The sequence below is a fragment of the Salmo salar genome, chromosome 05 (genome assembly GCF_965601325.2).
Source record: "Salmo salar chromosome 05, fSalSal1, whole genome shotgun sequence".
In the NCBI taxonomy this organism is placed as follows: Eukaryota; Metazoa; Chordata; class Actinopteri; order Salmoniformes; family Salmonidae; genus Salmo; species Salmo salar.
In genome coordinates this window covers 13976116-14001708 of record NC_138295.1, presented here as the reverse complement: position 1 = coordinate 14001708, position 25593 = coordinate 13976116, and the positions used below count along the sequence as shown (strand labels likewise).

The 25593-nt window shown below is 42.1% G+C and overlaps 3 protein-coding genes across 4 annotated transcripts; all 3 read left to right on the top strand.

Moving 5' to 3' along the window:
* Positions 1-2800: 2800 nt before the first annotated feature.
* LOC100194649 (ribosomal protein L26) lies at positions 2801-6279 on the top strand. Its single transcript, NM_001245841.1, has 4 exons — positions 2801-2816; positions 3680-3855; positions 4080-4220; positions 6114-6279. Exons 2-4 carry the CDS (start codon positions 3688-3690, stop codon positions 6240-6242), a joined length of 438 nt encoding a protein of 145 aa, NP_001232770.1. The 5' UTR covers positions 2801-2816; positions 3680-3687; the 3' UTR covers positions 6243-6279.
* Positions 6280-7769: 1490 nt separating this feature from the next.
* Positions 7770-11434, top strand: atp6v0e1 (ATPase H+ transporting V0 subunit e1). The gene is made up of 4 exons (XM_082975059.1): positions 7770-8033; positions 8477-8524; positions 10162-10295; positions 11215-11434. The coding sequence occupies exons 1-3, from the start codon at positions 7930-7932 to the stop codon at positions 10253-10255; spliced, it is 246 nt and encodes an 81-aa protein (XP_082831185.1). The 5' UTR covers positions 7770-7929; the 3' UTR covers positions 10256-10295; positions 11215-11434.
* A 619-nt stretch (positions 11435-12053) lies between these two features.
* LOC106604293 (vesicle transport protein SEC20) lies at positions 12054-25370 on the top strand. Of its 2 annotated transcripts, XM_014198788.3 has the most exons (6): positions 12054-12404; positions 12676-12768; positions 20258-20349; positions 20542-20646; positions 20791-20909; positions 24900-25370. In XM_014198788.3, exons 1-6 carry the CDS (start codon positions 12324-12326, stop codon positions 25094-25096), a joined length of 687 nt encoding a protein of 228 aa, XP_014054263.1. In that variant the 5' UTR covers positions 12054-12323; the 3' UTR covers positions 25097-25370. The 2 variants fall into 2 exon arrangements, with proteins under 2 accessions (XP_014054263.1, XP_014054264.1); XM_014198789.3 differs by lacking the exon at positions 12676-12768.
* The last annotated feature ends 223 nt before the right edge of the window (positions 25371-25593 follow it).

Here is a 25593-nt window from a genome sequence, read left to right as displayed (position 1 = left end):
CTTCTCAGAATGATCAGGCTTCTCAGAATGATCAGGTTTCTCAGAATGATCAGGCTTCTCAGAATGGATTGGTGTCACAGTGGTGCAGATCAGTTCTAAACTTTTATCCACTTATCGAGCACAACCAGAGTGAAATCACATGGCAAATACTTTCCCATACTTCAGCTTTGATTTTAGTTTGCCATTAGAATAGCCAGACTTTTGCATTCATAAGTGCAGTCAGTTGTTCTACTTTTACTAGGCTATGTCATGCTACAGGATTAAACTACAGACAGGACACAGACCCTATATGACAGCTCACATTGACAGCTCACACAGTTAAGTTCAGAAGAACAGATAAAGCATACAGGCCTACATGCAGTGTAGTTCACCAAATGGTCAACATATAACGATATCTATACTAGACATCTAAACTCCCCTCTACTATCAACCACAATACACACACAGCTCCTGAGAGCCCCGGTGAGTCTCTGCCTACCTTCGGTGTGGCATGTGGAAGACAGGATGGTGGTGGGAGGGCGGAAGAGGTACGGGAGATAACGGGAAAAACATTTCATCTTCTTCTCCGTTTAGCAGAAGGCAGTGCTCCAGTGTTCACTCCACATCCGCACTGCCGCGAGAGAGACCAGAGATCGGAGAGGAAGGAAACGAGCTGGAACTGCTCGCTCTATGACCGCATCACTTTCACCCAGACAGACAGCAAGAGCCGAGCATGGTCCGTTAACCGGTTATAACAGCGCGCGGCGGAGAAGTGCGGTGTCCATGACAACGCGCCTTTTGCTTCCGCGTTCAGACATTTTCATCTGCATGGTGTAATTTCATCCCGATTCGCGCTGGCAGGCCAGTACAGGAGGTTGTGCGCCTCTTTTCCCGGATATCTGACAGGAGTGGGTAGGGAGGGGCTGGAGGGGTACGGGGTAGTGTGTGGCGGAGTTGGAAATTGCCTTGTCTTGGCGTGATTCAAAATGAACCTTTACCCCCCCTCCTCTTAATAAATAACCTAGATAATTTGATAATTTAGAGAGCAAAGTAAAGCGAAGTAGCCTAGATCATTCCATAATTTAGAGAGCGAAGTGAAGGGGAAATTACGCACCTCTTTGAGGACAGAGGTTCCTCAGAATAGCCTAATTTATATATAGTTAAAAGTAAAGCCACCGTGTTTCAGCTCTTGGCCTTCATGAGTTTTAGGCTAGGCTACAGAAGATAATATATGAATAATGTTTTCAATAAACTGACAAATAGCCTAGATGATGATGGTGATAAATCCTTGTCAAGCAAGCCTCAATAAACAGGCTACAAAGTAGTTTGTATTAGGTCTCTTCTCCGGATGTTTAGCCTACTAATTGATGATCAGGGTGAGCCAGTGAAGATGGAAACTCTTGACAGGTCCAAGAGGTCCGAAGGAATTACATCATGGTTTATGGCGACATCTCTTGGTCAACATCCATATTGCTAATATTCTACAATAGCATACTTCCATAGAACACTTTCTGTGTTTACAAAAATTCACGGACGAGGGCGATGCGCGCAAATTGGTGGCAGAACAAGGGGGAGTTCTTATAGAACACCAGCAAAAAAAGCCTCTATTTACATGTTGCTTATGAATGAATTTCAGACTACTTTTAGATTAGATCTAATGTGTGTCATCATCATAAATTAACTGCAAATACTTTAAAAAAAACACCACAACTTCAACTAGTAAAATGGCTCTTTGGATAGCTTTTGCTACAGCCTAAATCAATGAGTGTTAGCATTCTAGCTAACAACTGCTGCATCCAAAATAGTTATTTTGCAAAGATCACAACCAAATATAATCTTAGCTACTGTTCAAGATATAATCAAAACATAATTGTAAGCCTATGAGAACGCAGTATCATCTGGATATGTGTGCAACAAAAGTTCAACATTCCCCTTCTGCTACCATTTCTGTCAAGCCATCTACACATACAGTATGATGCATAGGCACTAGCGGTTCTGGAGGGGGGGGGGGGGGGGGGGGGGGGGGGGGGGCAGTGCCCCTGTGACAACAATTTTGGACCCCCTTGTGGCCCCCCTAAATGTGGAGTATGAAATCATTTTTAAATAACACATTTTTGCTATCTTTCTTTTTTTACATCCGTTATTAGACAGTGGCAACGATGATGATTATGAACATGGTCTTTTGCCTGCTAATGCAGTGAAGATAATGATATGACAACAATAACGTCTAATGTAACTGGCCCCTCTAACAGTACAACTGGCCCAAGCTTGCCCCCCCCCCCCAGTTGAAATGGTCTAGAACCACCACTGTGCATAGGTTCAGTGGTGGAAAAAGTACCCAATTTTCATACTTCTCATACAATTCTCTTTACATCTTTAAAAGTAAAGATACCATAATAGAAAATTACTCAAGTAAAAGTGAAATTCACTTCAAAGTAGTTATTGAGTAAAAATCTAAAAGTATTTGGTTTTAAATGTACTTAAGTATCAAAAGTAAATGTAATTGCTAAAATATACTTAAGTATCAAAAGTAAAAGTATAAATCATTTCAAATGTCTTATATTAAGCAAACCAGAAGGCACCATTTTCTGGTTTTTTATTTATTTACGGAGAGCCAGGTGCACACTCCAACAATCAGACATAATTTACAAATTAAGCATATGTGTTTAGTGAGTAGGGATAAGCAGGGATGTTCTCTTGAGAAGTGCGTGAATTTGACCATTTTCCTGTCCTGCTAACTGTGAATGTACTTCTCGCGGGATTCGTGTGTGAACTAATCGGAGCGGAAGTACAATGAAGGTCTCTTTTCCGCCGGCCACAGAAGAGTTATCGGCAGGGTAAGAATTCCTGGTTGACAATTTCACCAACGTAATCAACATCCATCCTATGTTATACACTTTTGTACATCCCCAAAAGTACATGTAAAGTCAGGTACCCCTGTTATTATTCTATAGTGGTCAGTATTGGAGACAAATTGGATATTAATGGCTATATCAAACGTCCCGTAATCTGCATCCCTCCACCTGTGTTGGCAGCTACCAACTCTAGAGAATGGCAGACAGGCTGTGAATTCAACCGAGCCTGAACGTTAATTACACGATATGTTCGCATAGTGTTTCGTTTAGAGAAACCCATGGCATTGATGTGTAGTTTGTCTTTCACTAACACTGAAGTCAACTGCGCTTGACAATCATCTAACATGGCTACCTAGCTAGGTTGCTAATGCTAACTGTGTGTACCCATGTCATGTTTAATGCATGGATATGACGCGTGCATAGCAGATCATAGATCTGTGTATAAACTTCCAGTTAGTGTTCTCGGTGATTGTTTCTGCATTGTTCAATCTTAGTTCTGCTGTTTGTTGGGCGGATAGCCTGATGTCTAACTAACGTTAGCTGTTGTAGCTAGGTATTGACATGAGATCCAGAAAATGACTCTAGCTAACGTTACCCATCTATGTAGCTAACTAGCTTCACCTTACTAACATTTTGCAGCTTGAGGTACTCGTTTATAAGGCTAGCGAACAAACGTTACCTTTTAGGTGGGAAATCTCTTGGCTCTGTCACTTTGTGTTGTACATAAACTATGCTGTGGTGTTGGTTTGTTACTTGTAACAAACACACAGCCTAAACTACAAATGATTGACATGTAGCAAGTTGTCGGTCAATGCTAACCCTCTAATCTGATGTTTGCCCTGCAGCCATCAACATGAAGCTGAATCCATTTGTGACATCCTCGCGGCGTAAGAACCGCAAGAGGCACTTCAATGCCCCCTCACACATCCGCAGGAAGATCATGTCCTCCCCCCTCTCCAAGGAGCTCCGTCAGAAGTACAATGCGAGGTCCATGCCTATCCGCAAGGACGACGAAGTCCAGGTAAAGACCCCCAGAACCACGCGTTTCAACAGACTACACTAATTCTGAGGTTGCCTTACTGGCTGCTACTAACATGCATGAGGAACTACATACAATTCCAGCCCTGTAATACAGGCCAGACCCGAACTAACACCTGATTTCAGACCAATTCAAATTAGTGTTAGGATTTTGTTCAAGTGGGTGATGTTGTTTTTAATGTCATTTTCCATGTTTGTGCTGTGCAGGTTGTCCGTGGACACTACAAAGGCCAGCAGATTGGCAAGGTAGTGCAGGTCTACAGGAAGAAGTACGTCATCTACATTGAGCGCGTGCAGAGAGAGAAGGCCAACGGAACCACGGTGCACGTCGGCATCCACCCCAGCAAGGTAAGGCTCTAGCGTCTACCTGTAGTCACATGCATGTACTTTGTTTGTTTATGTGTATAGATGTATTATATATTACCTCTGTACCATGTTGGATAATCATTGTTTTAGTTTCTCAACTCAATTTGAGTGGTTCACAATGTTGTTTTTTTTAAACAAATCGTTATTTTGTATTGTATCATTGTGGGGTGTTAAAAACATCTAAATAACTACCCTTCTCAGCAGCTACCTGTTGATGGATACCTGTTGGAATGTTTAAATACATGCAGCTTTTTCAGTGTCCAAGCTAAGTGGTCACCACACCTGTGTCATGTTCAGTTGGCGCAATTGGGAGATAAAAAAACAAAAACAGTTGCATGTTTCTGTTGGACAAGTCTGGGTGACACCTCAGTTTCAAGATGTTTTCTCCCACCCTCTGACGTTCTCCAATGTATTTTGAGAAGGAGGCGCAAAATCAAAGCACAATTAATTTAGAAAGAGTTCAAATGTTTCGGTAGGGTGCCTGGTGAGGGTAAATTGAGCGAATGTAGATATTTGCCAATCACCACTGGTTTCAGCCTTCGGATGTCAATGCAACGGGTGTTTTTCTGTTACGAAGGAAGATTAGTTGAATATAGTCAGCCTGACTGTAAGTTACTGAATGACTTGACTGGTTTGAACAACATGTAGTAAGACAGGCACCCAATGTATGCTGAACTGGGGAGGAAACATTGACTACATGCTAGTGCTCCACTTACTGCATTTACCTGACATGTAGGACATTGTCTCGGCTCAATGTTAAATTGTGAAACTGAAGATAGGTTTTGGCCTAGGCTCCAGCCAGTCTTGGACATCAGTGCTATTAGTAGTAATACATTTGATATGATTCCCCAGGTCTTGTGTAGAATTAGAGGGCTCTTCTCGTTTGTCTAATAGAATGGCTCTCCATGTTATGTCTGGATGTGTATTTGTCATTTCTGATTGGGATTGCATGCTGAGTTGCAGATAAAGTCCACTGTTTCGCAGAAACTCACAATTTATCTTCCGAAGCCTGGCTGGCTTCTGATGTTGCTAGACTAGTATTGGGGCTGAGATGTTTCTTCATGGTATAGTTTAACTAGTATTGGGGCTGAGATGTTTCTTCATGGTATAGTTTGACTAGTATTGGGGCTGAGATGTTTCTTCATGGTATAGTTTGACTAGTATTGGGGCTGAGATGTTTCTTCATGGTGTAGTTTGACTAGTATTGGGGCTGAGATGTTTCTTCATGGTATAGTTTGACTAGTATTGGGGCTGAGATGTTTCTTCATGGTGTAGTTTGACTAGTATTGGGGCTGAGATGTTTCTTCATGGTGTAGTTTGACTAGTATTGGGGCTGAGATGTTTCTTCATGGAATAGTTTGACTATAGTATTGGGGCTGAGATGTTTCTTCATGGTATAGTTTGACTATAGTATTGGGGCTGAGATGTTTCTTCATGGAATAGTTTGACTATAGTATTGGGGCTGAGATGTTTCTTCATGGAATAGTTTGACTATAGTATTGGGGCTGAGATGTTTCTTCATGGAATAGTTTGACTATAGTATTGGGGCTGAGATGTTTCTTCATGGTATAGTTTGACTAGTATTGGGGCTGAGATGTTTCTTCATGGTATAGTTTAACTAGTATTGGGGCTGAGATGTTTCTTCATGGTATAGTTTGACTAGTATTGGGGCTGAGATGTTTCTTCATGGTATAGTTTGACTAGTATTGGGGCTGAGATGTTTCTTCATGGTATAGTTTAACTAGTATTGGGGCTGAGATGTTTCTTCGTGAAGAGGAATTCATTTTGGGGTTCACAATCGGTTTTCACCACTGTTTTTATCGAAGTCGACCTAGAATAAATCCTCACATCTGTCTTTTCCCTCTTCCCTCCCAGGTTGTGATCACCAGGCTAAAGCTGGACAAGGATCGCAAGAAGATCCTGGAGCGTAAGGCCAAGTCCCGCGCTGACGGAAAGGAGAAGGGCAAATACAAGGAGGAAACCATTGAGAAGATGGCAGAGTGAAAATCTATTGCTTACAATAAACTGCTGTACAAATCAATTTCATTGTCTGTCGTAAATGGAAGTATTAAAGTTACTCTGGTTTAGCATGGTGGAACCAGCCTGATTGCATGATGGTTCACAATCTTTGTGCACACAATTTTCTTTTCTGATTACGTTTTCATGTCCTGAATAAAAATCAAAAGTTCAATGTGTTTACATCACATTTTGAACTCTACGGGTAGTTTTGTCAAACTTGCGTTAAATAGCAAATGTGCCTACTCTGGTCTTGGCACCTGCACTCACAGATACTGTGTGGGTTGGCTAGTCTACATATTGAGATTATTATGGATAAGTGCAAGACTGTTTTTCAAACATCGATCATGTCACTAGATTAAGACCATCGATATTTATTGAATAGGAGCATCAATATCATCGTGCACTTTCACCACCCCCTGTGAAGTTCATAATGTATTTAATCTAGCCAAATGTTATTTAACTAGGCAAGTCAGTTAAAAATATTTACATTGACGGCATACCCCGGACGACGCTGGGCCAATTGTGCGCCGCCCTATGGGACTCCCAATCAGGGCCGGTTGTGATACAGCCTGGAATCGAACCAGTGTCTTTAGTGACACTTAGCACTGAGATGCAATGTTTTACCGCTGTGCCACTCGGGAGCATGCTTTCCCGAGTTGTAGTGGGAGGACCACACAACATGCCATCGCTTGACAAGTTTAGTTCGATATGATGGTATATCAATATTTGCGCATAAAAAGGTTTCCACCGCAATTTGTCGCATAACACATTTTACCGACACGAAAAGACACCTCCACGTCTGACGAACAAATCTGTCGGCATTTATAAGATTGTACCAACACTTCTTGGTTTTAATAAGTTTTGACTTTATTCGCATAAAAAGTGTGGATGGAAACGTGGTTACTGTATGAGTGCTGATTTGGGATCATCTGTATCCCCTGATATCATGATCTAATCTAAATGTTAAACCGTATCAATTTAGCACTGGACTGTTAATTTAGCACTAAACGGGCAGTGTTTTGCCTATACAAACCCAAGCTTTAGCCAAGGAAAATGTAAAGGTTTGCATGAATGAAATAGTTGGGTGGCTTTAGACTTCGTGTAATAACGAAGAGAGAATAGAGCTCGTCAGCTTGTAGTCCTAAAAACCGGAAAATATATCTCTGGTTCGTTCAGCCATTCCTATGTGGAAAATGAATGTGGAAAGAATAGAGTTTTGAGGTTTAGGAGATCTTATACTTTTTGTTTCTATGAGATAATATCAGCCAGTTAACATTTATTTTATGAATTATTAAGCCTTTTATGTTCTTTGTGTTTTTATTACGTAAATGCTTCAAAATTCACAAAAAGTAACGTTAGGTGATGACGCCTATCTCATAGAACAAAATGTATAAGATATAAGCCTGTGTTACCACAGACCTTATTTTCGGCGTTTATCCAAAAACCCTACAAAAACAAAATGTTCCCATAGGATCAGTTTCCTCGAGAAAACACTGGTCTAGGATCAGTTTATGAAACTCTTTTGCTACCGCCACACGCCCAGTTTACTGTGGCGACATCATGTGATCCATACTTCCTAGTCCGGCAACACTTCGCTATTTTGGCGTTGAGTCGCGTTGCCAAGTGTATACGTTTACTTTCTCTACTTTTAAAGCTATTTACAAAGACAGACATGGCGGCGCTTAGTTTTGTAATTCCCATGTCGGTAATGACTCTGTTTTGGGGGATTATTGGTGGAGTTGTGCCGTGGTTTATCCCCAAAGGACCGAACAGAGGGTAAGTAAATTAGCTAGCTAACATGATAGAAAAACACTATCTAGCTAACTTACATGTTGCTAACTAGAAAAGTTAGTAGTAAGCTCTAGTTTTAACTAGAATAAACTTTAACATTTGACAATGTTTTTAAATTTCTTTGTCCTTGTTGGATAAAAATGTAATGGAATATAGACAAATCAAGATGTCATTTTGGAACTTCCCCAGTCCATGTCTAGTGCCCATCTGCTCTGTCACTTGCAGGTGACTCAAGTTGGCATGATGAAGCCCTATCTGCATGAACTAGGTCTAGTAGTACATCTGAGAAATGAACACGCGTCATAATAAACCATAGATATGAGTCATGTTTTTTTGTAGTGGTACAAATGTATAGCCTAATGTCTTGTTACTACTTTGTAGTAATGTTTTGGCCCAGTGGAATAATGCCTCTCTCTCCCCCCCCACAGAGTGATAGTTACCATGTTGGTGCTAACTGCTGTCTGCTGCTACCTGTTGTAAGTATAGTCCTCTCAGGAATGTAGCAGAATATTTCACAGTATCACTGAGGGCCCTTCTTATATTCATTTGGCTCAGTTGGTTGGCACAAGGTGCAGGCAGGCAACATCAGGGGTGTATTCATTACGGAAACCGTTTACTGTTTATGAACCAAACAGAGCAAACGGAACAAAACTGTGAGGGACCTACCTGAATTTGTTGACTAGAAACTCGTATTGATTACACCCCAGTGTTGTGTGTTTGAGTCTTGCATCATGCATAATGTTGGGCCTAGCTAAGTTGCTTTCCATGAAAGTGTGAAACTGGACTATTAGCTTATATTTGGAGATAGTTATGTGCTATGCATATGTCCCACATAGGCACAGAGAGAGAACACTTTACCCTTAGGTTATTCTCCAATTGCAGCTCGATTTCAATGCCCCAACATCAATACATAGTGCTTACCAGTCTGTCACAAATGTAGACAAGCTGAAAGTTGATCATGGTCGGTTTTGCCGGTTAGAGAAAATAAGTGTAGGCCTAGAGTACACCTGTTGCTTGTACGGTAGTTAAATGATCCCAGAGTATTGTAGTTAAATGATCCCAGGGTATTGTAGTTAAATGTTAAAGTTAAATCAACCATGGTGATTGCCTACGGAGCTGTGAAGGGAACGGCACCTCCATACCTTCAGGCTCTGTTCAGGCCCTACACCCAAACAAGGGCACTGCGTTCATCCACCTCTGGCCTGCTCGCCCCCCTACCTCTGAGGAAGCACAGTTCCCGCTCAGCCCAGTCAAAACTGTTCGCTGCTCTGGCACCCCAATGGTGGAACAAGCTCCCTCACGACGCCAGGACAGCGGAGTCAATCACCACCTTCCGGAGACACCTGAAACCCCACCTCTTTAAGGAATACCTAGGATAGGATAAAGTAATCCTTCTAACCCCCCCCCCCCCCCTTAAAAGATTTAGATGCACTATTGTAAAGTGGTTGTTCCACTGGATATCATAAGGTGAATGCACCATTTTGTAAGTCGCTCTGGATAAGAGCGTCTGCTAAATGACGTAAATGTAAATGTAAATGATCCCAGAGTATTGTAGTTAAATGATCCCAGAGTATTGTAGTTAAATGATCCCAGAGTATTGTAGTTAAATGATCCCAGAGTACACTTGTTACTTGTACGGTAGGTAATGATCCCATTCAATATAACCTGTTAGTCCTGAGATGCCATTTCATTTCATAGTTAATTATTTAGCTTTCAAAGTTGTTAGGCGAGCAGATAACCGTGTCATGTTATTTTGCCATATCTCCACCAGGGGCCAGTGCAGACCATGTAATGGGGATAGTCTCCACAGCAGCTGAGGGAAGAAACTAGTGTGCTATGTTGTCTCCTTCAGTCTGCTGTACTGAGCACTTAGTTGGTTTCCTCTATTATAGCTGACCCTGCTGTCATGTTTGTCCATTACTATAGGGTAGAACAAGAATGTCTAAAAGTGAAAGACATGCACAAGTATCTTTATTCTTCATTTAGATCCCCATCAGATGCCTTAAATGCTCCTATTCTTCATGGGGAGCACAAACAAAGCCATTACACATAATTGAAGCCATGACAGAGATGTGTAGTTGTGTAATCATTAGTATGTGTTGTATGTTTTCAGCTGGCTGATAGCGATCCTGGCCCAGCTCAACCCTCTGTTTGGACCAGCTCTAAAGAATGATACCATCTGGTACATTTACTACCACTGGCCCTAGACTATGAGTCTACCAGCCCTCGGCCCCTCTCCTACTACAGGTAAACCCACTGGCCTTAGTCTACCAGCCCTCGGTCCCTCTCCTACTACAGGTAAACCCACTGGCCTTAGTCTACCAGCCCTCGGTCCCTCTCCTACTACAGGTAAACCCACTGGCCCTAGTCAACCAGCCCTCGGCCCCTCTCCTGCTACAGGTAAACCCACTGGCCTTAGTCTACCAGCCCTCGGCCCCTCTCCTACTACAGGTAAACCCACTGGCCCTAGTCAACCAGCCCTCGGCCCCTCTCCTACTACAGGTAAACCCACTGGCCCTAGTCAACCAGCCCTCGGCCCCTCTCCTACTACAGGTAAACCCACTGGCCCTAGTCTACCAGTCTACCAGCCCTCGGCCCCTCTCCTACTACAGGTAAACCCACTGGCCCTAGTCTACCAGTCTACCAGCCCTCGGCCCCTCTCCAGCTACAGGTAAACCCACTGGCCCTAGTCAACCAGCCCTCGGCCCCTCTCCTACTACAGGTAAACCCACTGGCCCTAGTCTACCGGTCTACCAGCCCTCGGCCCCTCTCCCGCTACAGGTAAACCCACTGGCCCTAGTCAACCAGCCCTCGGCCCCTCTCCTACTACAGGTAAACCCACTGGGCCTAGTCAACCAGCCCTCGGCCCCTCTCCTACTACAGGTAAACCCACTGGCCCTAGTCTACCAGTCTACCAGCCCTCGGCCCCTCTCCTGCTACAGGTAAACCCAGTCAGATACACCTGAGAGGTCCATATCATCACTCAATTTATTTTGTTATATTTTGTAAGTCTATACTGCGATTCAGCCTTTTAACTGCAAATGTGTTGGCCACTAGATTAAATCAATCAATGAAGAAATAAACCGTTCTCTGTCAATAGTCTGTAGTCGTGGCTTCCTCTCTTTATCTATTTTAATCTGTACAATTTTCTGTTTGTTCTCTGCAGGGGAGGACCTGACTCACTGCTGTACACCAATGAAGCCCTCACTCTATCACCTCACAAAGGGAACTGTTCTTGTACAGCTTAAGCCTTAACCCAGCCTTTGACACCTGACCTTAGTGAGAGTGGAGAGATGCCTGCAAAGATGATTTGTACAAACGGATCACCAAAAGGACTTTTCTAGAGAAATCCTCTTTAGTGCTTTAAGAATAAAGTATCAACCTTTGATTTGTATGGTGTGTGATGTGCTGTATGACATTTTGATTCTCTAACATTGATATATGATCTTGTCAAGGCATGTTGCTATTTAGCCTAGCCCATTTATAGATGCTAAATACCTTTAGCGCCTATTGACGATAGTATCTTCTGGCCAGGGGAGTTTTGTTGCTCTAAACGTTAGCACTCATCGCTTGTGGTATGGTGAAATTACTACGCACCTTTTATAGGTTAGGGTTCCCACGCTGCCATATTTCCATGTTGCAGCGTTTTGTTTATGGAAAAAAGACAGGAAGAAAGAAGCGACTACATGCTAATTAGATACCTGTGATTGTGTCTATGAACACCTGTGTGTAAATGGAAGACGCCACAAATGTGTCACTAAAAAATACTGTCAGATGCAACCATGTTAAATCAGTGCAGTAAGTATATATTTTGCATTTGTGAAATTATTTTGATGTGGTTTGAAAGTAGAGGGCTTTTCTAGAACCTTACCACAATGGACAATCGAATCATGTTTAGATGGAGTATTTGGCTGGGCGCCAGAGCCATTTCCCCTCTAAACAGTAACATTAGGTTCCTTTAGTCCATTATTGGACTCGCCGTACCCCATAAATTAAATGATGTTGCATGTAATGCAGCCTTTTTTTTATTCCATGTGTCCTTCATTGTGTCTGTGTGATGGCATTCAGAATTGTCCTTAGAAATGTTAGATATTAAACGTCATCAATCAATCCACGTATTGATTTACATGTTTTTGCATTGTTAAACCGGTTCTTGTTGCTCACGACCGAAATGCCCTCTTTGCTGTGTAAGTAAAGAGACGCGCTACTTCTACGAACTATGGGAAAGTCAATTCAGTTACTCCTCGCTTGCCGTAGACGAGTTTGTTGTCAAACATGGCGTCGTCGGATGTCCACGTCCGAATATGCGAGCAAGAAATCATCAAATATGACTTGGAAATAAAAGCTCTTGTACAGGTATGAATATTGATTCAGTAGGTTATTGTTCTAGACCATATAATGCAACGATATTGTATGTTGTCATGTACTCATTGTTGAGAATAACCTTATTTTCTGTCGCAGCTGGTTGGGCTCTTATCTTTTTTTTTGAGTTGGCCACTGACCCATTTTGGTACAATGGCCGGGAGTCTGAATAGATTTGGACTGATCATCTTTTTGAACCTTTGGATATATGACAAAACCATTTGTCTGATTTTATCTATATCTCTCATTTACCCATTGACATTAGGATGTCAATGAGTGTATAGGACCACACGTCAAGCTGACAGAGTTGAATGCCAAAGTGAAAGCAAAATTCAACAACCTTAGGCTACGGATTCAGGTAAGAGACAGTTAATCCTCCTGTCTCAAAAACATTTCAATGTTCTAAAAAACAAATAGCCTTCATTCCTCATTTCCTGTCCTTCAACTGCCTGGTGGAGATTTCACCTGTCCAGATCTACAGTGGGCTAAAATTACAGGCACCCCTGTCTGGCAATGCACAAACAAAACTTTACAAAATATAAACAATATAATTATAGAGAAACTCAAAATACCAACATGTGAGAAATACTGGACTTTATTCATGTTTCAATGGAACCAACCAAAATTATACAAGTATTTAATACAAAATAAATTGAACCAAAATCAAGGTTTCATAATTATTGGCACTCCTCATTTAGTACTTAGTGCAACCACCTCTGGCAAGGATAACAGCATGGCGTCTTTTCCTGTAATGTTTGACAAGGTTAAGGAACACATTTGGAGGGATTTTGGACCATTCCTCTATGCAGATCCTTTCAAGATCCTTCACATTCTTGGGTTTGCGCTTATCAAATGCCCTCTTCCACTCAGCCCACAGGTTTTCGATTGGATTGAGGTCCGGCGACTGAGATGGCCAGGGCAGAACATTGATTTTGTTGTCACAGAACCATTTCTGTGTGGATCTTGAGGTATGTTTCGGGTCATTGTCTTGTTGGAAAGTCCACCTACGGCCAAGTCCCAGCCTTCTGGCAGAGGCAACCAGATTGTCAGCCAAAATTGCCTGATACTTGGTGGAATTCATTATGCCATCAATCTTAACCAGTGCCCCAGGACCTCTGGAATTAACCAGCCCCAAAACATCACTGACCCCCCTCCATATTTCACTGTGGGTATGAGGTTCCTCTCCTTGTATGCATCTCTGTTTCGACGTCAAACATGCCGATGCTGTATCTGACCAAAACGTTCAATTTTGGTCTCATCTGACCAGAGCACCTTCTTCCAGTCATAATTTAAATGACATTTGGCAAACTCCCAGCGCTTGCATCTGTGTCTTGGGGTCATTAAGGGCTTTCTTCTGGCAACCCTTCCAAAGAGCCTGTGGTTGTGGAGGTGGCGTCTGATGGTGCTTTTTTAAACCTGGTGACCCCAAGACGCCACCAAGGCCTGCAATTCTTTCACAGTGATTCTTGGGGATTTTGTTGCTTCTCTCACCATCCTCCTCCCTATCCTGGGGGGCAAAATGCATTTGTGTCCTCTATCCGTGAGGTTTTCAACTGTTCCATATCTTTTGAATGTTTTAATAATTGCCCTGACAGTGCCCAGTGGTATATTCAATTGTTTGTGGATCTTCTTGTAGCCATTACCAGATTTATGAAGGTCTACGACCATCTGTCTCTTTTGAACTGCCAGTTCTTTTCTTTTCTTCGTGGTGTTGGGATATTGCATGTGTGTTACCTCATTTTTATACCCTAGTGAAACAGGAAGTGATGTAATGGCTCAATACAGTTCCTTAAGACTTAGATAAACTTAAATAAGTGGAATTTAATTTGTGGTTTAATTTTCGTAGATGTTATTTACAATAATATTTAAGGGTGCCATTAATTGTGAAACCTTGATTTGGAGGACATTGATTTTTAATTAAATCAATAAATTATTTTGGTTGGTTCCATTGAAACATGAATAAAGTACAGTATTTCTCACATGTTGGTATTTTGAGTTTATCTCTATAATTATATTGTTTATTGTTGTTTAAGCATTGTTTGTGCATTGCCAGTCAGGGGTGCCAGTAATTTTGGAGCCCACTGTATCAGATATGTTGAAGGGAGACTTAAGACTATTGAGATTCAAACCTTGGATACATCAGTTCATATTGAGCTGTATCCATCAATGTTAGTTGTAGGACACATTATAACTGAGTGTTTGACAGTGGTGTTAATATTGGCAGCAATTTTAGTTTTAGTCTTAGTTCATCTTTAAAAGACATTTTAGTCGTAGTAAGATTTTAGTCATATCGGTCAGTTTATTTGGATTGTGTGGATTTGCTCTACAGATGGTCATACTATCAACAAACAATAGGATGATAAGCAACTGCTTGCTAAGGTTAGGTTTAGAATAAGGTTAAGATTTACGTTTAGGGTTAGTATATAGTCTGTAGAGCATCTACAGATGGACTATCCAAATAAATCCAACTTTAAAAGCTCAGACACACCGGTAGGATTGTCAAACGTTTGCCTGCCGACAGTACATAGCACCGCTGAACAGTGTCAACAGTCAATAGTTTCTAAAGGTTCACACAGCAAAGACCTTGGAAGACGTCATCCACTCAGCCTTGTTATAATACTCCAAACCAGAAGGTGGCAGTAGCGTTGTTTGGAAATGCATATCTGTGCATATTGCTTATGGTCTAGATTCAAAACTCTCTCTGCTGACACAGATGTAACAATACAAATCTTTGGTGCTGATGTTGCTATTTTGTAGAAAGCCCTTTTTGATACTAGCCAGATGGCCACTGCTAGATACAGTGCCTTTAGAAAATATTCACACCTTGTTGTTTTACAGCCTGAATTTAACATTCATTAAATGTAGATGTTGTGTCACTCATCTACACCATAATGTCAAAGTGGAATCATGTTTTTAGAAATGTTTACACAGTAATAAAAAAACGAAATGCTGAAATGTCTTGAGTCAATAAGTGTTCAACCCCTTTGTTATGGCAAGCCCAAATCATTTCAGGAGTAAAAATTTGCCTAAGTGATAAGTTGCATGGACTCACGCTGTGTGCAATAATGGCGTTTAACATGATTTTTTGAACAACTAACCCATCTCTGTACCCCACGCATATACAATTATCTATCTGTAAGGTTGGTTGAGTGTAAAAATGAAAAAAAAGTGGACATTGAATCTCCCTTTGAGCATGGTGAAGTTCATTACATTTTGGATGGTGTATCAACCACCCTGTCACTACAAAGATACAGGCGTCCTTCCAAACTCAGTTGACGGAGAGGAAGGAAACCACTCAGTGATTTCACCATGGGGCTAATGGCGACTTTAAAACAGTTGCCGAGTTTATTAACATAAACACGTTTAGCATCTCCAGGACTCCACTCATACCACTCACTGATGCACGCCTTTAGAACATCTACATTTTCAAAAATCTAATAAATGTAATATACATCATCACAATAAATCCACTATTTATTTTTGTCAGGTCTAAAGAAACATGATATGAAGAAAATGTATTTCAGAAGAACAGTATATGAGTTGGTCTACTGTAGGCCTATGTTATCTGGCTATAAACTCCATGCTGTAGGCTTGTTCATTTAGCTGACAAGATATGCTTATAAGTCCCATAAAATTATTTTATGTTATATGATTTTATAGTAAAAAGAATATAATTGAGCTTAGCTGAATAAAATAGAAATTATATTTTTCCCATTCCGGAGCACGTGCGCGTATGAAGTGGCTATGTTGAGCTAGATTTAGAGTTAATTGACAACTTGTGTTGTGAATGATACAAACATTAGAATGTCTTAGAAATCAAAACATATATGGGCTGTATGGTGCGACTATAGGCTTGTGATGATTTGAGAAAGTAGCAGAAAAAGCTTGCGCTCTGTTCCTTGCCTCAGGCTGCACAGCTGTTCTCTCATCAAGCGATCATATTTTCACATCAGACAATTCTCAATTTAATCTTGTCTTTACTAATACAGTATGTACAATTAGTTTCGATTTAGAATGGACCATTCATTATCAAATGGGCAGCACTAGCGGTTCTGGGGGGAGGGGGCCAGTGCCCCTGTGACAACAATTTTGGACCCCCTTGTGGCCCCCCTAAATGTGGAGTATGAAATAATTTTTACATCACTAATTTTTGCTATCGTTCTTTTTTTACATCCGTTATTAGACAGTGGCAACGATGATGATTATGAACATGGTCTTTTGCCTGCTAATGCCTGCAATGCAGTGAAGAAAACGATATGACAACAATAACGTCTAATGTAACCGGCCCCTCTAACAGTACAACTGGCCCCAGCTTGCATGCTATGTGCGCTCCAACCTTGTTCATGTAGCTAACCAGTGCTTAATTTGGAAACCAAGTGAAACCTGTTCGGGAACATCGATGGTAACATGTTTTCGCAACGAAACATATTTCACTAAACTGTTGACAGCCTGTCTGCGAAATCTGGAAAGGAATAGAGAGAGAGGAGGAGGAAACACATGGTGGTGAGATATTCTGTATAGCTAAATGTAATGTGTCACTCAATTAATTATGAAAATATAAAACATTCCCTATTACTAGGCTATTCAAAATCAAATACACTAATTATAGTCTAACTGTAAGCAGCCCTGTACAATCAATGAACCAACAGCATCGACTATGGCTCTATGTTCTCTCACCGACTCATGGATAGACATGTTGGAGCGTAGAATAGGGTAACCAGTCTGCATAATCCAGTATGCATAATAACACTGTCCACACTCAAAGGCGAGTACTCAAATGTGTTTAATTTTGGAGTATATGCTAGACCAATTATCTACCAAAGATCTTAAATCAGTTTTGTTTGATGTTTTTCTGCCATGAGTAATATGCAGTAGGCTATGTATTGTATAAGGGCACAATCATAGTATTAATTAAGTGTTTTGGTCTCATAAGCCTATGCATAAACTCTAATATGCGTATGGGTGTTTTGAATGAATCGTCACCTTAGAAAGCGCTGACCGTTTCGTTCTGTTAGGCTTTAAACAACATCCACAACAACCATGTTTTACACTGTTTCAACCTGCTGTTGAACTTCTTTCTTCAAATTGATCGTCACAGTGACGTTCGTTATAAAAGTATGATAGGCCTACTGATTTGATGACAAGTGTTTGATGTGATTTTCGATTATATTTACATTGTCAGAGGGGTTAGCGGGACAATAGAGCCCGGACTACCAGGTCGTTAGTGATCGGATGGTAGTTAGCAAGTTCGGTACTACCAAAGCATGTCCAGAGTGCATTAAAGGACATTACCGTGACTCGACTGTCATGTGGCATTTTACTGCAGTCATGACTTCCGGTGTGGCGGTAATATTGTCACCCCAACAGCACTAGCAAGGACTAGCGAGTTTTTTTGTAGAAAAATAAAGAGTAGAGCTAAGCACAGGCAAATAAGGTCCTAGAGGAAAACCTGGTTCAGTCTGCTTTCCAACAAACACTGGTAGACAAATCCACCTTTCAGCAGGACAATAACCTAAAAGGCAAAGCCAAATATTAGTGCTGACCAATTAACCCAAATACATACACTTAGGTTGGAGTCATTAAAACTCGTTTTTCAAACACTCCACAAATGTCGTGTTAACAAACTATAGTTTTGGCAAGTCGGTTAGGACATCTACTTTGTGCATGACACAAGTAATATTTCCAACAATTGTTTACAGACAGATTATTTAACTTTTATAATTCACTGTATCACAATTTCAGTGGGTCAGATGTTTACATACTAAGTTGACTGTGCCTTTAAACAGCTTGGAAAATTCCAGAAAATGATGCCATGGCTGATAGGCTAATTGACATCATTTGAGTCAATTGGAGGTGTATCTGTGGATGTATTTCAAGGCCTACCTTCAAACTCAGTGCCTCTTTGCTTGACATAATGGGAAAATCAAAAGAAATCAGCCAAGACCTCAGAAAACAAATTGGAGACCTCCACAAGTCTTGTTCATCCTCGGGAGCAATTTCCAAACGCCTGAAGGTACCACGTTCATCTGTACAAACAATAGTACGCAAGTATAAACACCATGGGACCACGCAGCCATCATACCGCTCAGGAAGGAGACGCGTTCTGTCTCCTAGAGATGAACGTACTTTGGTGCGAAAAGTGCGAATCAATCACAGAACAACAGCAAAGGACCTTGTGAAGATTCTGGAGGAAACAGGTACAAAAGGATCTATATCCACAGTAAAACGAGTCCTATATCGACATAACCCGAAAGGCTGCTCAGCAAGGAAGAAGCCACTGCTCCAAAACCGCCATAAAAAAGCCAGACTAAGGTTTGCAACTGCACATTGGGACAAAGATCGTACTTTTTGTAGAAATGTCCTCTGGTCTGATGAAACAAAAATTGAACTGTTTGGCCGTAATGACCATTGTTATATTTGGAGGAAAAGGGGAGGCTTGCAAGCCGAAGAACACCATCCCAACCGTGAAGCACGTGGGTGGCAGGATCATGTTGTGGGGGTGCTTTGCTGCAGGAGGGACTGGTGCACTTCACAAAATAGATGGCATCATGAGGAGGGGAAATTATGTGGCTATATTGAAGCAACATCTGAAGACATCAGTCAGGAAGTTAAAGCTTGGTCGCAAATGGGTCTTCCAAATGGACAATGACCCCAATCATACTTCCAATGTTGTGGCAAAATGTTCTAAGGACAACAAAGTCAAGGTATTGGAGTGGCCATCACAAAGCCCTGACCTCAATCCTATAGAAATGTTGTGGACAGAACTGAAAAAGCGTGTGTGAGCAAGGAGGCCTACAAACCTGACTCAGTTACACCAGCTCTGTCAGGAGGATGGGCCAAAATTCACCCAACTTATTGTGGGAGGCTTGTGGAAGGCTACATGAAACGTTTGACCCAAGTTAAACAATTTAAATGCAATGCTACCAAATACTAATTGAGTGTATATAAACTTCTGACTCACTGGGAATGTGATGAAAGAAATAAAAGCTGAAATAAATCATTCTCTCTACTATTATTCTGACATTTCACATTCTTAAAATAAAGTGGTGATCCTAACTGACCTAAAACAGGGAATATTTTCTGGGATTTAATGTCAGGAATTGTGAAAAACTGAGTTTAAATGTATTTGGCTAAGGTGTATGTAAACGTCCGACTTCAACTGTAAGTGGTTTCATTGAAAAGGGGATATGAGCTTTACAAAAATGCCAGAAGTATTAATGTACTTGTAATATTCAACAAATAGCATTCGTTTTTAGCATAGGAAAAAAGCAACCGCAACCGCATGTCGCGTTTGCGGTCTGTGGCGCGAGAGCGGCAACACAGATTAATGAGTAACAGCGCACATGGGAAAATAGAGCTTCTGATGTGATCAAAGCAAAAATAGCCTTGAAAGTAAGAGTGCGAGAGTAAAACATCTTTATAGTTGAGTTTAGTTACAAGTCCATTGTCCTGGCTTCGCATCCGTTCAGAAGATTGACGAGTGACTGAAGAGACCGTCCGGGAACTGTGTGGGAGATCCGGGCAGATCAGCTCAGCTCAATCAGACCGCGCAACTGAAAGATGTCAATTCTGTCAATGAGAGGATTGCATGAAATATTCTGCATGCATGCGTTGGATTGGACAAAATGGATGAAAATGAGCTTCATGTTAAATTAAATGTTGATTAATCTCACATGGAATTCTCGTCCCGTCACATTTTCGTCAACTAAATGAAAAGTAATTTGTAATAGTTATGGTTTTTTTCCCAGGACGTCTCGTAATCGTCATAGTTTTAGTCAGGAAAAATAGGCACTTGACGAGTATTTTTCGTCATAGTTATTGTTGACGAAATGATCACTGTTTGACAGGACCTAGATCAGATGGGGAGGGAGCAGGACAAGGAGTCAGACAAGTTGGCGCTACTCAGTGAGGTGGACAGACACCGCAAGCAGATGGTCAGGTAAGAGAGCATGGTAGGAGTGTGGATTACTGCTGTTTCTTCAGTGCTGGATCCAATCTGTAGTAGTTAGTAGGATGCATGTCTCCTTTAGAATGGTTTTCTGGTGTTTTCCATAGACCTTTTACATATAGTGGTAGTGCATAAACTATAAGCAAGCATCCTAATGAAACTGTATATTTCCTATCCCTGCAGTAACCAGACAGCATGGAGGAAGGCCAACCTGGCCAGTAAACTGTCACTAGACAACCTGGAGAAGGAATCTCTTCTCTATGGAGGAGATAGTGAACTTAGACATAGGTAAACAGATATTGGCTGTTTCTAGATACTCTTCTGTAATGTTTCATTGTCGTTCCCTTATTTCACTGTGTGTTTATAGTTTCTGTCTTATTGTTGTCTGTTACTCTGAAGATTTAGAATGTCTTTATTTTTTCCTCCAATCAGAAAGGTGACCAAAGAGGGGCTGGCCCAGTCGTCCAGTGACATCACTGAGAGCCTGATGAGCATCAGCCGGATGATGTCACAGCAGGTGACGCAGAGCGAGGAAACCATGACCACGCTGGGTGAGTGGCGCCCCCTAGAGTACAGAGTGTAAATCATGTCATATTCTGTGTTTCTGAGAGGAGTAGTAGTGTTTATAATTTCGGCCCCTGACCCCGTCCCCGTCCCCTAGCTCCCTTTTCTTTCAGTGTTTACACATCTGGAAGAACTAGATGAGTGAGAAGCAGTGATGTAGTGGTAAAAAGTGGGTAAACGCTGATCGCCTTTCACAGTGAATAAAGTAATGCTCCCTATATTTACAATGCACTTTTTTGTAATAGGTGGGTAAACGTTTGAGCAACATAAAAAGGTGCGTAAATGCTGTTTGCGTGTGTTTACCTTCCACTGCACCACTGGTGAGAACAATGTGGAGATGGTTCCACCATTTCAAATCAAATCAAAGTTTATTTGTCACGTGCGCCGAATACAACAGGTGTAGACCTTACAGTGAAATGCTTACTTACAGGCTCTAACCAATAGTGCAAAAAAGGTGTTAGGTGAACAATAGGTAAGTAAAGAAATAAAACAACAGTAAAAAGACAGGCTATATACAGAAGCGAGGCTACATACAGACACCGGTTAGTCAGGCTGATTGAGGTAGTATGTACATGTAGATATGGTTAAAGTGACTATGCATATATGATAAACAGAGAGTAGCACCAGCGTAAAAGAGGGGTTGGGGGGGCCACACAATGCAAATAGTCCGGGTAGCCATTTGATTACCTGTTAAGGAGTCTTGTGGCTTGGGGGTAAAAACTGTTGAGAAGCCTTTTTGTCCTAGATTTGGCTCTCCGGTACCGCTTGCCATGCGGTAGTAGAGAGAACAGTCTATGACTGGGGTGGCTGGGGTCTTTGACAATTTTTAGGGCCTTCCTCTGACACCGCCTGGTGTAGAGGTCCTGGATGGCAGGCAGCTTAGCCCCAGTGGTGTCTTGGGCCGTACGCACTACCCTCTGTAGTGCCTTGCGGTCAGAGGCCGAGCAATTGCCGTACCAGGCAGTGATGCAACCAGTCTGGATGCTCTCGATGTTGCAGCTTATTAGTTTCCTGAGGGGGAATAGGCTTTGTCGTGCCCTCTTCACGGCTGTCTTGGTGTGTTTGCCCATTCTAGTTTGTTGTTGATGTGGACACCGAGGAACTTGAAGCTCTCAACCTGCTCCACTACAGCCCCGTCGATGAGAATGGGGGCGTGCTCGGTCCTCCTTTTCCTGTAGTCCACAATCATCTCCTTAGTCTTGGTTACGTTGAGGGATAGGTTGTTATTCTGGCACCACACGGCCAGGTCTCTGACCTCCTCCCTATAGGCTGTCTCGTCGTTGTCTGTGATCAGGCCTACCACTGTTGTGTCGTCTGCAAACTTAATGATGGTGTTGGAGTCGTACCTGGCCATGCAGAGTCGTGGGTGAACAGGTAGTACAGGAGAGGACTGAGCATGCACCCCTGTGGAGCTCCAGTGTTGAGGATCAGCGTGGCAGATGTGTTGCTACCTACCCTCACCACCTGGGGGTGGCCCGTCCAGATGCCCAGGATCCATTTGTAGAGGGAGGTGTTTAGTCCCAGGATCCTTAGCTTAGTGATGCGCTTTGAGGGTACTATGGTGTTGAACGCTGAGCTGTAGTCAATGAATAGCATTCTCACATAAGTATTCCTTTTGTCCAGGTGGGAAAGGGCAGTGTGGTGCAATAGAGATTGCGTCATCTGTGGATCTGTTTGGGCGGTATGCAAATTGGAGTGGGTCTAGGTTTTCTGGGATAATGGTGTTGATGTGAGCCATTACCAACCTTTCAAAGCACTTCATGGCTACGGACATGAGTGCTACGGGTCTGTAGTCATTTAGGCAGGTTGCCTTTGTGTTCTTGGGCACAGGGACTATGGTGGTCTACTTGAAACATGTTGGTATTACAGACTCAATCAGGGACATGTTGAAGATGTCAGTGAAGACACCTGCCAGTTGGTCAGCACATGCCTGGAGCAAACGTCCTGGTAATCCATCTGGCCCCGCAGCTTTGTGTATGTTGACCTGTTTAAAGGTCTTACTCACATCGGCTACGGAAAGCGTGATCACACAGTCATCCGGAACAGCTGATGCTCTCATGCATGCCTCAGTGTTGCTTGCCTCGAAGCGAGCATAGAAGTGATTTAGCTCGTCTGGTAGGCTCGTGTCACTGGGCAGCTCACAGCTGTGCTTCCCTTTGAAGTCTGTAATAGTTTGCAAGCTCTGCCACATAAGACGAGCATCAAAGCGGGTGTAGTATGATTCAATCTTAGCCCTGTATTGACGCTTTGCCTGTTTGATGGTTCGTCGCAGGGCATAGCAGGATTTCTTGTAAGCTTCCGGGTTAGAGTCCCGCACTTTGAAAGCGGCAGCTCCACCCTTTAGCTCAGTGCGAATGTTGCCTGTAATCCATGGCTTCTGGTTGGGGTATGTACGTACAGTCACTGTGGGGACGATGTCCTCGATGCACTTATTGATAAAGCCAGTGACTGATGTGGTGTACTCCTCAATGCCATCGGAAGAATCCCGGAACATGTTCCAGTCTGTGATAGCAAAACAGTCCTGTAGTTTAGCATCTGCTTCATCTGACCACTTTTTTATAGACCGAGTCACTGGTTCTTCCTGCTTTAATTTTTGCGTGTAAGCAGGAATCAGGAGGATAGAGTTGTGGTCGGATTTACCAAATGGAGGGCGAGGGAGAGCTTTGAACGCGTCTCTGTGTGTGGAGTACAGGTGATCTAGAATTTTTTTTCCCTCTGGTTGCACATTTAACATGTTGATAGAAATTTGGTAGAACTTATTTAAGTTTCCCTGCATTAAAGTCTCTGGCCACTAGGATCGCCGCCTCTGGGTGAGTGGTTTCCTGTTTGCTTATTTCCTTATACAGCTGACTGAGTGCGGTCTTAGTGCCAGCATCTGTCTGTGGTGGTAAATAAGTATAGCTGAAAACTCTCCAGGCAAGTAGTGTGGCCTGCAATTTATCACAATATACTTTACTTCACACAAGCAAAATCTAGAGACTTTCTTAGATTTCGTGCACCAGCTGTTGTTTACAAATATGCACAGACCGTCCCCCCTCGTCTTACCGGAGTGTGTGCTGTTCTATCCTGCTGGTGCAGCATATATCCCACTAGCTAAATATCATGTTGTCATTCAGACACGATTCCGTGAAACATAAGATATTACAGTTTTTGATGTCCTGTTGGTAGGATATACGTGATCGTACGTCGTCTAGTTTATTGTCCAATGATTGCACGTTGGCGAGTAGTATTGACGGTAACGGCAGCTTTCCCAGTCGCCTTCTCCGGGTCCTGACCAGGCATCCGGCTCTTTGTCCTCTGTACCTGCGTCGCTTCTTCTTGCAAATAACGGGGATGTCGGTCCTGTGGGGTGTTTGGAGAATGTCCCGTGCGTCGTCTTTGTTGTAGAAAAAAATCTTTGTCTAATCCGAGGTGAGTGATCGCTGTCCTGATATCCAGAAGCTCCTTTCTGCCGTAAGATACGGTGGCAGAAATATTATGTACAAAATAAGTTACAAATAATGTGAAAAAAATACATAATAGCACAATTGGTTGGGCGTCCGTAAAACTGCTGCCATTTCTTCCGGTGCCATTTTACAGTTGAGTTTCATATGTATATACTGTATTCTACTGTATTCTAGTCAATGCCACGCCGACATTGCTTGTCCTAAAATGTATATATTGCTTAATTCCATTCTTTTACTTTTAAGTTTGTGTGTATTGTTGTTAATTGTTAGATATTACTGCACTGTTGGAGCTAGAAACACAAGCATTTCGCTACACCCGCAATAACATCTGCTGAACATGTGTATGTGACCAAAAAACTTTGATTTGATTTTGATTTGAAAAGCCCTCAAATTGGAGGACACAAGGACTGTTTCTCAGTTGCTTTTTTCAAATACAAACATAAGCAGCTGACACATTTCAACAGTCAGCTATTTGATATGTCCAGACACAAAGTCTTTGCCAAAGCCTAGTGTGGACTCTCTCCTCCGTAGCAACCTCGTCTCAGGCGGTCCTGGAGACCAACGATGAGTTTAAGGCCATGACCGGAACCATCCAGCTGGGGAGAAAGCTCATCACTAAGTACAACCGCAGGGAGCTCACTGACAAACTGCTCATCTTCCTCGCTCTCGCACTCTTCCTCGCCACGGTCTTCTACATCCTCAAGAAGAGAGTCTTCTTCTTCCTCTAGACCAGACACAACTAACTTAAACTAAGTAACTTTTAGAGCGACTTTGATTAGAGTAACTATGATCATATAAGCTAATTTACGACAAGTGAGTTGTGTGACATGAGTATTGGCAGATGAATATACTGCTTATTTATCATTCCTACCTGCCACAGGTGGACACATGTAATTCCATATCAACATTTAAAGTCTTGTGCGCACACACAGTAGTAATGGCTTCCGGGATAAGCCTATTTTAAACACTATGCGTCTGTCATGGAAGGAAATATCAGACTGCCATCAGCTGTTTGCAATCCTTATAGGAAAGTTTGATGGTTAATGTAACCACTTATGATTATCATGTTAATGTATTATTCCATTGCAGGAAGTTAAAGCTGTTGTCCAATTATTTATATCCTGCTCTGAAAGAGAAATAAATGGATATTACCAGTAGCCTTATTTAATTGGTGATTCCATTTACGCCGGAGTATTATTTAAAGTATAGGGGTTCATGTCAATGT